The sequence below is a fragment of the Spermophilus citellus genome (assembly GCF_964194105.1).
Source record: "Spermophilus citellus genome assembly, chromosome: 7".
Lineage (NCBI taxonomy): Eukaryota > Metazoa > Chordata > Mammalia > Rodentia > Sciuridae > Spermophilus > Spermophilus citellus.
The window spans coordinates 151,518,883-151,532,649 of record NC_138188.1 but is presented as its reverse complement, the minus strand read 5'-3'; the positions used below and the strand labels follow the sequence as shown (position 1 = coordinate 151,532,649).

Below are 13,767 nucleotides of genomic sequence, written 5' to 3'. Positions count from 1 at the left end.
ACATTCATTGGTTTGTGTTAGGAGTCCCCACAGCCATCCTTGGTTTGATGGTTTGCTCAAAAGATTCATAGAACTTATACTCACAATTTATACAATAAAAAGTTACAGAGTAAAATCACCACAGGAAAAAGTCACAAATGGTTGAGTTCAAGAGAAACCAGGCATAAGCTTCCATGTGGTTTTTCCTAGTGAACTCACTTAGAAAGCATTCAGTTCTCAGCAATGATGTGTGACAATGTGCATGGTGTACTACTAACCAGGGACACTCACCCAAACTTTGGTGTCCAGTGTCATAATTGGAGGCCATTCACATAAGCATAGAGCACCCACATAGATAACCTCAGTCTCCAAAACTTCAAGAGATAAAATTGATATAGCATGGTTCAGAGTCCTAGGCACATACCATAATCACGTTAGTGTACATTGTCTGGATGACCCAAGACCCCAGCAATCCAGAAACTCTCTTATCAGATAAGATTTTCCAAAGGCTTAAAAGTCATCTCCCAGGAGCCAGTCAAGGGCTGTCCTTTCTTTGGATCGTGCAGGCCTTGGGTACCCCCAAGCCTGCTGAGCTAATGCTTTCCTACAAATTGCAATAACTAAACATTGTGTATTCTTATTTCATGATCCAGGTAGTGGTAAAAAGGTTTTCTTAGGAGCACTGAGCAATGTGATTTCACCCACATTTTATATATTTTATATATTTCACATATATAAAATGTGAGCATAAACACATTTGGAAGAAGAAAATTTTAAACCTAGCCAATGTCTATTACATTACCTATTACCAAAAATGACTTGAAAGTTTCTGTTCAGTATGCATCCCTCCAGCACTAAACAGAAAAGAGGAGGACATGCCACAGTGGTTTATTAGTGCTCTATAGTATAAATATTCCCCCATCTAAAACACATTTTATGTCAAGGAGTAGCATGCTTTTAGAATTAATGGTTTTCTTTGGATTTGAAAAGCACTGATCAGATCTATAATTTTGAATCATTTTATTGTCCATACCAGTCTGGAGGCAGCTTGAAAAGGAAAGTCAAATTTCATTCTAAACTAAGTTTATGGAAAATTCAGACCATTAGAACTTCACTGTTTACATTTCTCTATCAAATCAGTCGCTCAGTCATTTAATGAATACAGTTGGCTCCCCATATCCATAGGTTCCACCTCTGGTGATTCTGCCAACAGTGAATCAAAAAACATCCAAGAGAATTGGGCACAGTGGCACACCCCTATAACCGCAGCTACTCGGGAGGCTGAGGCAGAAGGATCATAAGTTAGAGGTCAGCCTGAGAAACTTAGCAAGACAATGTTTCAAAATAAAAATTAAAGAGCTAGAGATGTAGCTCAGTGATTAAGCCCATCTGGGTCCAATCTCTAGTATTGTGCGCGTGCACACACACACTCTCTCTCACACACACACACAAAGAAAGAAAGGGAGAGATATGTATCTGAGCGTCTGAGAATTTTACTTACTATTCTTTAAACAACACAGTGTAACAGTTATTTACATAGCATTTACATTGTACTAAGTGTTATAATAATCTAGAGATTATTCAAAGTATATAAGGAGAATGTGTGTAAGTTACAAGCCAATACTGCACCATTATGTGAGGGACTTGGGTATCTTCAGATTTTTGCTATCCAAGAAGGGTCCTGAAAGGAATGACCCATGGATACTAAGGGAAGAGTTTTCACATTCAAATTTGTAAAAGAGTGTATTCTGCTGATAAAAAGTCCAGATTGCCACAGTGTAGCAGCTATGAGTGTGAGTTCTAAAATCTGAGTTTGCATTCTGAGTTGGAATTCTTACTCCTTTTCTTACCAGCTATACAACTTGAAGCAAAGATTCAATTTCACTGTCTGTAAATGGAAACAATGCCCATTTCAAAAGTTTGATTTTTAGCAATTAAAGGTTCTAACATACTTAAAATGCTTATGGTACCTGGAATGTAGAAAAATGTCAATGAATATTAGCTATTATTGTGCTTTTACTGTAATGATTAAATCATTGGACAAGTAACTTGGTTAAAAAGTAACACACCTTCATGAATAAGAGCACACACTCTGTTACCAAATTCTGGGGCTTCAGTATTGGTTTTCCCTCCACTAGTTTAGTTTTCCCACCACTTAACCTCTTCATTTCTTTTCTATAATGGAGTAAAAGTGATGGTGAATATTTAGTGTTTTTAAAGGACTCATAACAGGACTTGAAATACAATAAGTTCTCAATAAATGCTCTTGATTGCATTTTTAAAGATCTCAATCTGCCAGTAGCTTGCTTTCTCCCAACAAACCCAATTTGAAATGGCAGAGTGGTGAAAAACGATGGGTGCTAGAATGAAGTAGCCATGAATTTAAAGCCTGGCCATGCAACTGATTAGCAGAGTAGACTTTTCCACTTAATTTCTATGAGCCTCAGTTTTCTCATCTACAAGATGAATTATGTCAATCTTGAATTGAAATTATAAAGCATTTTTAAGCTTTAGCAATCGCCACCACCTCTATATGATATTTGCATGTTATATAGGTATGAATGAAATGATTAATCTTAAAACTTTAGAATTTTCCACCTTATTTTATTATTTGGGGATTATGCACCTTATTTTATCTGATAGTATTAAGTAACATTAATGCCTTCAGTGAAAATTTATTAAATTGGTTTTATGTACCAAGAACTGTTCTAGGAGTTGTATGCAGTGGTGCATGCTTTTAATCCCAGTGACTCAGGAGGCGGAGGCAGGAGGCAAGTTCAAGGGCCCCCTTAGGAGCTCAGCAAGACCCTAAACAACTTAGCAAGATCCTGTATCAGAATAAAAACAAAATGGACTGAGGATGCACAGAAAAATAAGTATTAAAAATAGGGGTATCAGGCTTCAAAGATTGACAAGACAAAATATATATTAATCCCTATTCTCTCTTTCACCTCCATAAAGACATAATCAATGCATAGCAAGTGGTGAATGAATCAACTAATTGCAAAAAAATGGATTCTAGGCTTAACTCTGACAATTATTCACTATATACTTATGGCCCTCCACAAATCAATATCCTGCCTAGAGGTCATTTTTTTCACATAATAAATAGCTTTATCTATCTGTACTGCTTATTTTGGAGAGTTGAGAATTTCAAATGAGTTAATAATGTATTTAAAGTTGCAATGAAACCCCTCCAGTAAAATTTGAAGGTATTTTAATATTTTATCCCCAAAGAAAACCACAGAGCAGTATATCTTATAAAATTCTGTAAGCATCATATAAAACTTTGCAAATGAGAAGAATTTCATGAGGAATGGAAGAAAATGCCCAGCTCCAAGGAAGAATGACTACTTTCAATCTCTGTCAGGGAAATACCTGCTGGCCTGAGCCAGCATATTCTAATTCACATGGCTATTCCTCAGAAGGTCTTCCCAAACTTGCTCTTGAACTCAATTCTCTGACTTCAGCTTTCTCAACCCTGGTAAACAGAAGTGACATAGGCATCCTTATCTAGAAATCACCTATTAGTTTTACTTACAGGAGTTTCTTTCTACCAAATATAAACAAGTAAATACATAAATAAGTGTAGATAAATTCTGAGAGACAAAATATAGTTGTGAAATTGTGAGCTTCTGTAACTTCTAGCTCAGGGAAGTTGATCTTAACACCATGCTTAACATGGAAGATGCTTAAAAATATTTGTTTCCTGAATCAAGTCTTTTGTGGCTAATCTGAGTTGCTCTCTTTAAAAAAAAAAAAAAAAAAAGAACTCCAAACAAAACAGATGTGACTCCAATTTGTTCTGGAGTGCAAAGTATTATTTTGGAGACAAAAAGAGCTATCAGAGAAGGAAAACTGTACAGCTGAATAATAAGCTGTTTTTGAGAGCAGATACATAAAATTGAAGAAGCAGGACACAGAGGTAAAGGAAGGTAAGAGAGGTGGAACTGAAAATCTCATGTGTGTTTTCCTCCACAGACTGAGGCAGCTCTGATGTATGATGCCGTGTACATGGTGGCCATTGCCTCCCACCGGGCCTCGCAGCTGACTGTCAGCTCCCTACAGTGCCACCGACACAAGCCATGGCGCCTTGGACCCAGATTTATGAACCTGATCAAAGAGGCAAGTGGTGGTCTCTTGCAGCCCAGACAGCCCCTCAGCTCAGCACTGCTCTTTCCCAGATGCTTCTGTTGGCATGATGCTTACAGGAGAGGGGAAGCCATTGTCAGCCAGTCCTCTCAGGTCTCAGTGTCAAAGATTTGCCTAGAAAACTGCTACGAATTTTCTAATGTGATGCTGAGAAGTTCAAAGAAGCTTTCAAGTCATAATTTCCTCTCTTGCATTTCAGCCATGATGCCAGCTACTGCAGCCCTCATGGGAGCTTGTTCCCAGTGTAGTAAGTCAAGAGGAGGGTTTGTTCATTGCTGAAGGGTAACAGAAAAAGAAAGGTTCTACATTATCAGGCATGATTCCTGTGGCTCCTAAAACTTGGGCTATCAGGTCCCATAAAGCTACCTCTTTATCTTAATAGTACTGTGATTATTTTATAATTTCTTAACCAATGAGAAGACTTTAGTCCTAACTGAGCTTATTCAGCACAACAGGGCAAGGGGAGTTCTTGGCTAGTGTCCTGGGATCCCATACCATTCCCCACAATGTCCTATTCTTTATAGCAGTGTAACTTTGCTTCCAAAGACACTCTTCTGTGAACACAAGACTCTATATGTACAGTGTCTTGGATTAAATTTGTCTCCAACTTGCACCTTAGGGTCTTTATGGGCTTTGCAACATAAAATAAGACTCTTGGGAACAGCCAGGCCTGACTAACCATGCACCATATTTCATGACAGGCTTTGGTCTTTTCTCTGTGGGATACAGAGATTTGCCTCTCAAGTAAAGACCATCTTTGATCTCCATACTAGAGGAAGATGGAGTAAGTCAAACCCCTAGGTGAGAAGAATTGGGTGGGGAGATAGTACAAGAGAAAAACCAATGCATTATCCTAAGGAAAGATGCCTGCTTTGGGCTCAATCTCTTCTGGTCTCTTCAGCACCTCCAGACCCTCTTTCAAGCTGTTCAATCTACTTCCCATTAAAGGCTGACTCAAATTCATAAAGGGGAGGACCAAACTGGCAGGATGTGTAAGGAGTAAGTCCCCAGCCTCCAAAACAAGGTTGCTTTCAAGACTGGGACTGGGGTATGAATGAAGGAAGCCCTCACTTTTAGGAGTAACCCCTGCACTTGCACAAGACTGAGAAGGACTTCTTTAAACACTGTGCCTCTCTTCATCCTAGTCCCAACAGTGACTACCTCCATTTATATCCCAGCTCCACCAACTCTCATGAGCAATAGAGTCTGGGCAGGTTATTTAACCTATGTGGGAACACAACTATCTACCTCTCAGCATTATTGTATCCTTAAAGAGGAAGACTACTGCTCATGAAGAACAGTGTAGAAGCCCAATAAGAATTTGAGGTATTAGCTATTCCCTTGGCATGGGAACAAACCACTAGCAACAGCCTCATTCAGTTGACTGAGAGAATGGTTTTAGGAATTTAAAACTGGCAAACAACAACAACAACAGCAAAGAAATAACAAATAGGCATGAAATGAAATTCCCTTTCTGACAGCTACATAAATCTGACACACTGTGCCTAATAGAAAAACATCACATGGCCTCCTCTTCTCCCCACAGTGATCATGGTTATGTCCTCAATTGCCATCCTGATTACCTTGATCTTTAACACGAGAACAGCTGGTTCCCTTTTATCTCGTACCAGTGCAAGGAGAGGCAAAAGCTACATAAAAGCTTGAGATCAAACACTCAGAGCACCCCAAGCACCTTTTTGCTTGTACTTAAGTTGCATAAGAAGGTGAAATTACCAAGCTCCATTTAGGCATGTTTAAAGAAATAATGAGCTCCAGCATGAGAGACCATATTGAAAGCAAGAAAGCATTTTATATTCATTCACTCCAAAGAGCAAATTCCCCATTCTCGGGCTCCACAGTTGGAGGTGAAAGGAAGGATGTGGGGGAGAATGCATCAGCAATCCTCATCACCTTTGTTCACATCCTCTCTTTTGTCTCGTGAGATACAGAGCCATCTGCTACCTTTGGAGGGATATAGGTACCTGCCGAGAAGATGGGTTATGGGAGTAGGTAACCAGGAGCAATGCCCCAGCCTGTTGGAAGACTGGCACAGAGGAAATTCTGAGACGAACTAAAACATGCAGAAGAGAAAACGCAGGTGTTTCTTTAGATGAACACACGACTCAACAAAACTTTGCAAGTGCAGAGTTTTATTAGGAAACATGAAATAAGGCACTTAGTCCTAAAACTTCCCCTAGTCCTTTCTTTTAGGAGTTTCACTTTCCAAAACTACAATTAGAAAGAATGTAAAAGAGCAAGTTGGCGGATTGAATTTATGGGGTGAAGATCAAATTTGTCACAGGAGGTAAACTTCCCGAGCAGAGGTGGTTGCACATGTACTGATCCCTGAAAAATGCACATTGTTCAGAATCAGGAAGCCTTTCAGATGTGTATCTCAAGTTGCCTATCATTCAGTGTTTGAAGCTGAGTGGAGACAGGGGAGAGAAAAAGAACATTTGAAGCACGAGTGAGTATGATATAGTGTTAGATTAGGTTGCTGGGCATTTGCAAAACAAGCATGTTTTAAGAAATGATAAATTCCCATTTAACAAGAATTACTGGGAGTCCATTATGTAAATTATATGTATAACTTACACTCTGAAACACACACACACACACACAAACACACACACACACACACACACACACACACACACACGCTGTGGTGCTGAGGATTGAATCTAGAGCCTCACACATGCTAAGCAAATGCTTATACTCTCAACCCTCTATGTATGTTCTTGTAACTTGTCATCACACAGGCTAGTCCTTCTCCAAAAATAGCAGATGTGAACTCTGCCATTCACTAATATAAATTCTACATTGTTAAGAAATGATAGATTTTATTGAAGCTTTCCTATACTACTGGGTAAATCCTATACCCTTGATCAGGTTATGTGAGGTCTCTAGAGATCTTGCCTCTGATCCCCCATGCCATCTCTCTCATCTCCTTCCCAGTCTCCAACACTTGCTAAACCTGATGGGCTCCCTGAACTTGCCATATAATCCTGTTAAATTTTCTTCCCTCTGATTGAAAATTCCATCTTCCACTACATAATACTTTATGTCTCAATGCAAGCACTAGTTCCTATCTGCTGGCCCTGACTGACAAATGTGGGTTCCTTACCTCCACTCCAGCTGTTATTACACTGTCATTTTTTTTGAGGGGAATGGCTGTTTTCAAGCTATGCTATTCCAGTCTCAATTTCCTAGATTTTCATAATAATGGATGAAGAGTAAGTGCCCAATAACATATGAATTTATTATCAAATTAATGATTGAACAAAGAAACTTAAGAACACGTGCTTATAGCCTGTATGTGAATGTAATTGCTCTAGGACATACTCAGTGCATGAATATCACATCCAGAAACAATTCAAGAAGGCAGAGAAAAGGGTTGGACCAGTCCTGTCCCAGGCATGAATTCCAATGGGACAGTGAGGCAGGGGTCTTAGGAATACATCAACCCATTTAGCTTAGCACTGGCAACCCAGGACCTGAGATTCAATGGCAGTGTATATCAGTGTGAACTTAAGTTATTTACCTTCTTTGTTACTCAATTCCTGCTTCTATAACATGGGAATAAAAATATCCACTGCACATGCTTGTGTGGATTACATGTAATACACTGCACATGCTTGTGTGGATACTATGTAAAACCTAGCAAAATGTCTCTCATGCAGTTGTTGCTCAGAAAAGAGTAGCTACCATCAAATAGAAGGTTCTGTTAAAAGTGTGTACCATGGAAGGTGGTAACTTGTCATCACACGGGCTAGTCCTTCCCAAAAATGGCAGATATGAACTCTGCCATTCACTAATATAAATTCTACAGGAGAAATGAAGCAGTGAATGGAAAACATTAAGTATATCGCCAAGCATATTGTAAGCACTGCATGTTTGCAGTTAGTATTTCTGGTGTCATGTCATTGTTATTTTGACTGGAGTTTAGGATGATATACTAGTGTTTTGCAAAAAGAAGGACAGTAGGAAATCAGGGGTTCCCTGAAGACGGGCATGCAGCATACAGGAGGTGAATGGCAATCATATCAGGGAATGAGGGAACTTTGGATCATAGACTACACACATGATTTTTCAGGGGTGGGTGAAAGGACACCAGGCAACAATCAGCCAGGTTGAGTGCCTAAGTCTTTTCAGGCTGCTGTAACAAAATACCATAAGCGAGTGCCATATAAGCTGGCTGTTGGGTAACCCATGAAGCAGTTTTGGTGGAGGCGAACACTGGAGGATTCTCGAAAGCTCTCTCATCATGGGTGCCGACAATAGCAATGAATGAGGCCCAAAACAGACAACCAGAGATTTTAGGTTAAATCAGTGGTTCTTAATTATTTTCTGGGTCTCAGAACCTCCATCAAAATTGATGGATGCACCAATCCATTGTCCCCATAAAATGCACACAAATTCCTCTGCAATCTCAGGAGTTCCCTGAATCCCACATTAAACATGCTTGTGTGAAGTTTTTAAATAGACTTCAGTTGGATTCCAGGAAAGCAGAAGTATAAATGAAGCATAGGAGTTCTGTTGGGCCTGGATGGAGTGATCCATGAAGAAGTGGTGAGAAATAAATTGAAGTAAATATGGAAAAACAATTGGAAATTGCTTTCTGATCTGAGAAACTCAAATTTGATTGATGATTGACAGGAAGCTACTGTTCTTGAGGCAGACACAATAATGATGTTTCAGATAGTTTATTTTGGCAGCTGTGGGTAGGCTTAATTGAAAAAGATAAACTCACAAAGATTATTGAGAAAGGTATTGTAGACATCTTGGTTCAGAAGTTATCATCATTCACAAAAGCTAGAAGGAAAATTGATTCATTCAAGAGATATTTCTTTGATATAACCCTAACTTCTCCCTTAGGTTTAAATTCACCCAGTCCCTTCCTTTCTGGAAATTTCTCCTTGGATGTCCTCTTGACACTCCCACACAAAAACAAAATGACCCAACAAAGTACATTTCCTATTAAATTTATTATTATTGAAATGTACTCTCCCCCAATTAGGAACCATGCAACTGGCACATCAAACATAACTACCAAGACAGCAAAAACCACTTACTTATTTTTTGCTCCAATCTCACATTTTGAAAAAATTTTCTCCTTTTATTTTATTTTTTAATTTTTTATTTCTATATGACAGTGGAACACATTATAATTCTTATGACATATATGAGCACAATTTTTCATATCTCTGGTTGTATACGTAGTATATTCACACCAATTTGTGTCTTTATATATGAACTTTGGATAATAATGATCATCATATTCCACCATCATTAATAACCTCATGCCTCCTCCCTTCCCCTCCAACCCCTCTACCCTATCTGGAATTCATCTATTCCTCCCATTCTCTCTCTCCCTACCCCACTATAAATAAGCCTCCTTATATAAAAGAAAACATTCAGCATTTGGTTTTTGGGGATTGGCTAATTTCAATTAGCATTATCTTCTCTAACTCCATCCATTTACCTGCAAATGCCATGATCTTATTCTCTTTTACTGCTGTGTAATATTCCATTGTGTATATATGCCACATTTTTAAAAATCCATTCATCTATTGAAGGACATCTAGGTTGGTTCCACAGTTTAGCTATTGTGAATTGTGCAGCTATAAACATTGATATGGCTGTGTCCCTGTAGTATGCTGTTTTTAAGTCCTTGAGTATAGACCGAAGAAAGGGGTAGCTGGGTCAAATGTTGGTTCCATTCCCAGTTTCCTAAGGAATCTCCATACTGCTTTCCATATTGGCTGCACAAATTTGCAGTCCCAACAGCAATGTATGAGTCTACATTTTTCCCCACATCCTTGCCAACACTTACTGTTTTTTGTCTCCATAATAGCTGCCATTCTGACTGGAGTAAGATCAAATCTTAGAGTGGTTTTTATTTGCATTTTTCTAATTGCTAGTGATTATTAACATTTTTTCATGTATTTGTTGACTGATTGTACATCATCTTCTGAGAAGTGTCTCTTCAGGTCATTGGCCTATTTATTAATTGGGTTATTTGGGGTTTTTTGGTGTTTAGCTTTTTGAGTTCTTTACGTACCCTAGAGATTAGTGCTCTATCTGATGTGTGAGGGGTAAAGATTTACTCCCAATACTAATGGTACAGAATAGAGGATACAGAGACTAACCGAAAAAATTACAATTATCCTATATTAGACAAATGTCCAAGAACATGAATTGGAGAAAAGATAACCTCTTCAACACATGGTGCTGGGAAAACTGGAAATCCTTATGCAACAAAATGAGATTAAACCCCTATCTCTCACCATGCACAAAACTCAACTCAAAATGGATCAAGGACTTAGGAATACAACCAGAGACCCAGAGTCTAATGAAAGAAAAAGTAGGCCCTAATCTCCATCATGCAAAATTAGGCCCCAACTTCCTTAACAAGACTCCTGTGGTGCAAGACTTAAAATCAAGAATCAATAAATGGGATGGACTCAAACTAAAAAATTTCTTCTCAGCAAAAGAATCAATCTGTGAGGTGAATAGAGATCCCACCTCACATTTAAAATTATTCAGTGAAAATCTGGGGACATTTCATGACTTTTTAATATCCTTAAGGCAATGACAGTCTTAGAGTCCCTTAGTATTGAAGCATAGCCTCAGCTTAGTGACTACAAAATCCAAGTCAAAGATATGAAACAGTAGTCCAACTTGATTTAACATCAAATTTCTCCCCCCTCTGTGCTTAAGCTTGCTGGATGACTCTATCAAAATAGTGAGAGTAGGTAGACTATCTTCTCTTTCTTCTTCTTTCTCTTACTTCTTTGGCTACTGTACCTCCCACTAGCCCCCAAAAGACATAGGACAGTTAGTATTTGGATAGGTTGACTTCTGCCATGGAGCTTGGTGACTAGTTTAAATTCATGTCTCTATGGACTGGGAGAGTTTTGAAGCTAACTCTTTCTTGAATTACTTCCTTTGACTCCATGAGTTCCTGTTGGGCCATCTCTCTTGATCTTTCTTTGACACAAACCAATGGATCCTTATTCACTGGAAGCTTGCATGCCTTCCTCAGCCCTTTAACATCCAGTGGCATACCCTGGGATCTTTCAGCTAAAGTCTCCTAACCCCTCCAGACAGTCCTATTTATTCTAACCCAGGACATTCCCACTGAGGTGCTATGGATACAAATCTGGACACTCATGCACCCACTCCCTGACAATTTTGGGAGTGCCTCTAATCATATTGTAGTTTAAGTCTTGCCAACTTTCTGCCCTAAATATTCTTTAACACCATTCCCTGCTGACTCCCTTGTTCTTTCTTTCCCTGAATATTAAAATAGCCTCTAACTTGGCTCTCCATTTTGAGTCTTGACCCTTTTATAACTATTGCCCACATATATACAAAGACATGCACATAAATATAAGTACACTGTGGATAGTCTCCTAGAAATACAAATCTGTTTGTGGTTTTCTATGTCTACCATCCTGTTCCACATACAGCAGATGCTGATGACTTTTCTTTTCCTGACTAAAACTCACCAAATAACATTCCTATTATCATATTCTTTTCAGACCAGAAAGTCTGCCTTCCATTTTCTCTCAAGCTAACTCTTACTCAGAACTCATTTTCTCTAGCAAGTGTCTCCTCAACTTCTATTTAAGGATAGTCGTCCATTAGATCCCATAGCTCCTACACATCTCCCTGTTAGCACTTAACATGCTTCATTCAGGTACTATAAAATCGTTCTCTGAGGCAGGGAAAAAGTCAATTAATTTTTGTGTCCTCATAGCACCATGCCTAAAAACAGCAGGCATTTAAAAGATGCTTGTTGAACTGAACCCAGGAAGTTAAAATCTAGCACGTAAAAAATTTTTGCTGAACTAATACTTATTTTTAAACTATATCAATAGTTCCTCATTGATCTATTCTAAAATAAATTTACTGCATAGGAATGAAGAATTGTTTCCAAATGTCAATGTGTATGGAAGGTCACTGAGAGCTGTAAAAAAATATGGGCAGCTTTCTGCCACTGTTTTGCTATGAAAATATAATTTATTGGTTCAATTTTGATGGGATTAAGATAATAAACTTGAATATATAAACTGAATATTTAAATTCTAGCTTTAAAATTCAAATAGTAAAAGATCAAATTCTTTACTGAGGCACCAATATATACCTTAATATTTATCTGGAATTTTCTTTAGCAGGTCTGTATTGAGTGGTTTAACAAACTAGATAAAAAAATGGCACTGTTGAAAAAAAAAAGGTTAAATCCTGGAGAAACATAAGCTCTGACATATTTTAATCCTACTGTGACTCCACTGAGGAATACTTCTCATTATTGCATGCTATTTTATTTTGTTTGCTAGGACAAGTTGTCCCATGATTGCTTAGATGACATTGGATGTGGCCAGAAAACTCAGATAAATTTTTTCTCTTTGGAAAATTTCCATTTTTTTTTTCTCGTTCTGTACGTCTTAAAAATTTCCTGCACTCTGGCTCCTTATTTTTCAACCTATCTACCTAGTCTGCCCTGGGTTAAAGGAAAACATTTCCCCAGCACCCTCCCACTTTTAGGACACTTAGACCCAAAGGACTTTTTAGGTCTTTTCCTAAATTCCCTATTCAACTCTGGACCAAGAAAAGAGATGAGTTTCTAAACTTTGGGAGTTTATAGTTCTTAACAGTTACATACATTGTCTTACATATAACTCTTAGTTCATAGGTAATACTATAAAAATATCTGAGACTGAGTAATTTATAAAGAAAAGAAATTTATTTCTTACAGTTCTGGAGGCCAAGAAGTCCAAAATCAAGGCCTTTGCATTTGGCATCTGATAACGACATTCTTGCTGCATCTGCACATGGCAGAAGTTAGAAGGGCAAAAGGGGCCTAGCTAATTCCCTCCAGTCCTTTCTTAAGGACGCTCATTATCTCTTGAAAGCCAAAGCCTCTTAATACTGTTGCAATGGGAATGAAATTTTAACATGAGTTTTGGAAGGGCCATAAATAGTCAAACCATAGCAATAATAAGGCACTAAGACACTTGAACCCGAAATAGCCCATCAGTGGCCAAGTGAATGATCACCTGCCAGAAATGTCAAAAGGAGGTATTAACAAGGCAGAAGATTTGACCAAATACTTCCTAATTTATATGATTCTAAATATCATTTGTATTTATAAGATAACATCAGGGTTTTGTGTAAATTAGCTTCCTTCTTCTATTCAGCTACTAATGTCTCATTCTGTACCACATTTTTAAATAATTTCCTTCATGTATGGGTATGTCCACATGTAAACATGTTTAATTAACTAAATTAGTACATGTACATATACATATATATGCACATATGCATCATATTAATGGAGGAATGTGAATGTATATTTTGTATGGGGATATATATGTATATACCTGTGTTGAATGTATATATGTACATGTACTTGTGTCTATAGATTTTTCGCTGAGCAGTATTCTAACCAACAATTTGAGATATACCTGCATTGATGCACACTTATTTATCTTATTCATTTCCATTGAAATACAGGATTCTATAAGTACTTATTGAATACCATAGATATCAGACACCATTCTAGACAAGAGAACTGAATAATGAGCAAAGTCCTCACTCTCATGGAACTTATACTCTACCTAAGGGAATCAG

The 13,767-nt window shown here is 38.0% G+C and overlaps 1 protein-coding gene across 12 annotated transcripts in view; it reads left to right on the top strand.

The window, feature by feature from the left end:
- The window catches only part of GRIK1 (glutamate ionotropic receptor kainate type subunit 1), a gene marked incomplete at its 3' end in the record, with an annotated part of 389,066 nt that overhangs the window by 282,049 nt on the left and 93,250 nt on the right, over window positions 1-13,767 (top strand). For all 12 annotated transcript variants that reach the window (XM_081302744.1, XM_081302742.1, XM_081302752.1 and 9 more), the window contains one exon: window positions 3,961-4,104. In XM_081302744.1, the coding sequence (XP_081158870.1) occupies window positions 3,961-4,104 (144 nt within the window). The remainder of the gene's footprint in view (window positions 1-3,960; window positions 4,105-13,767) is intronic.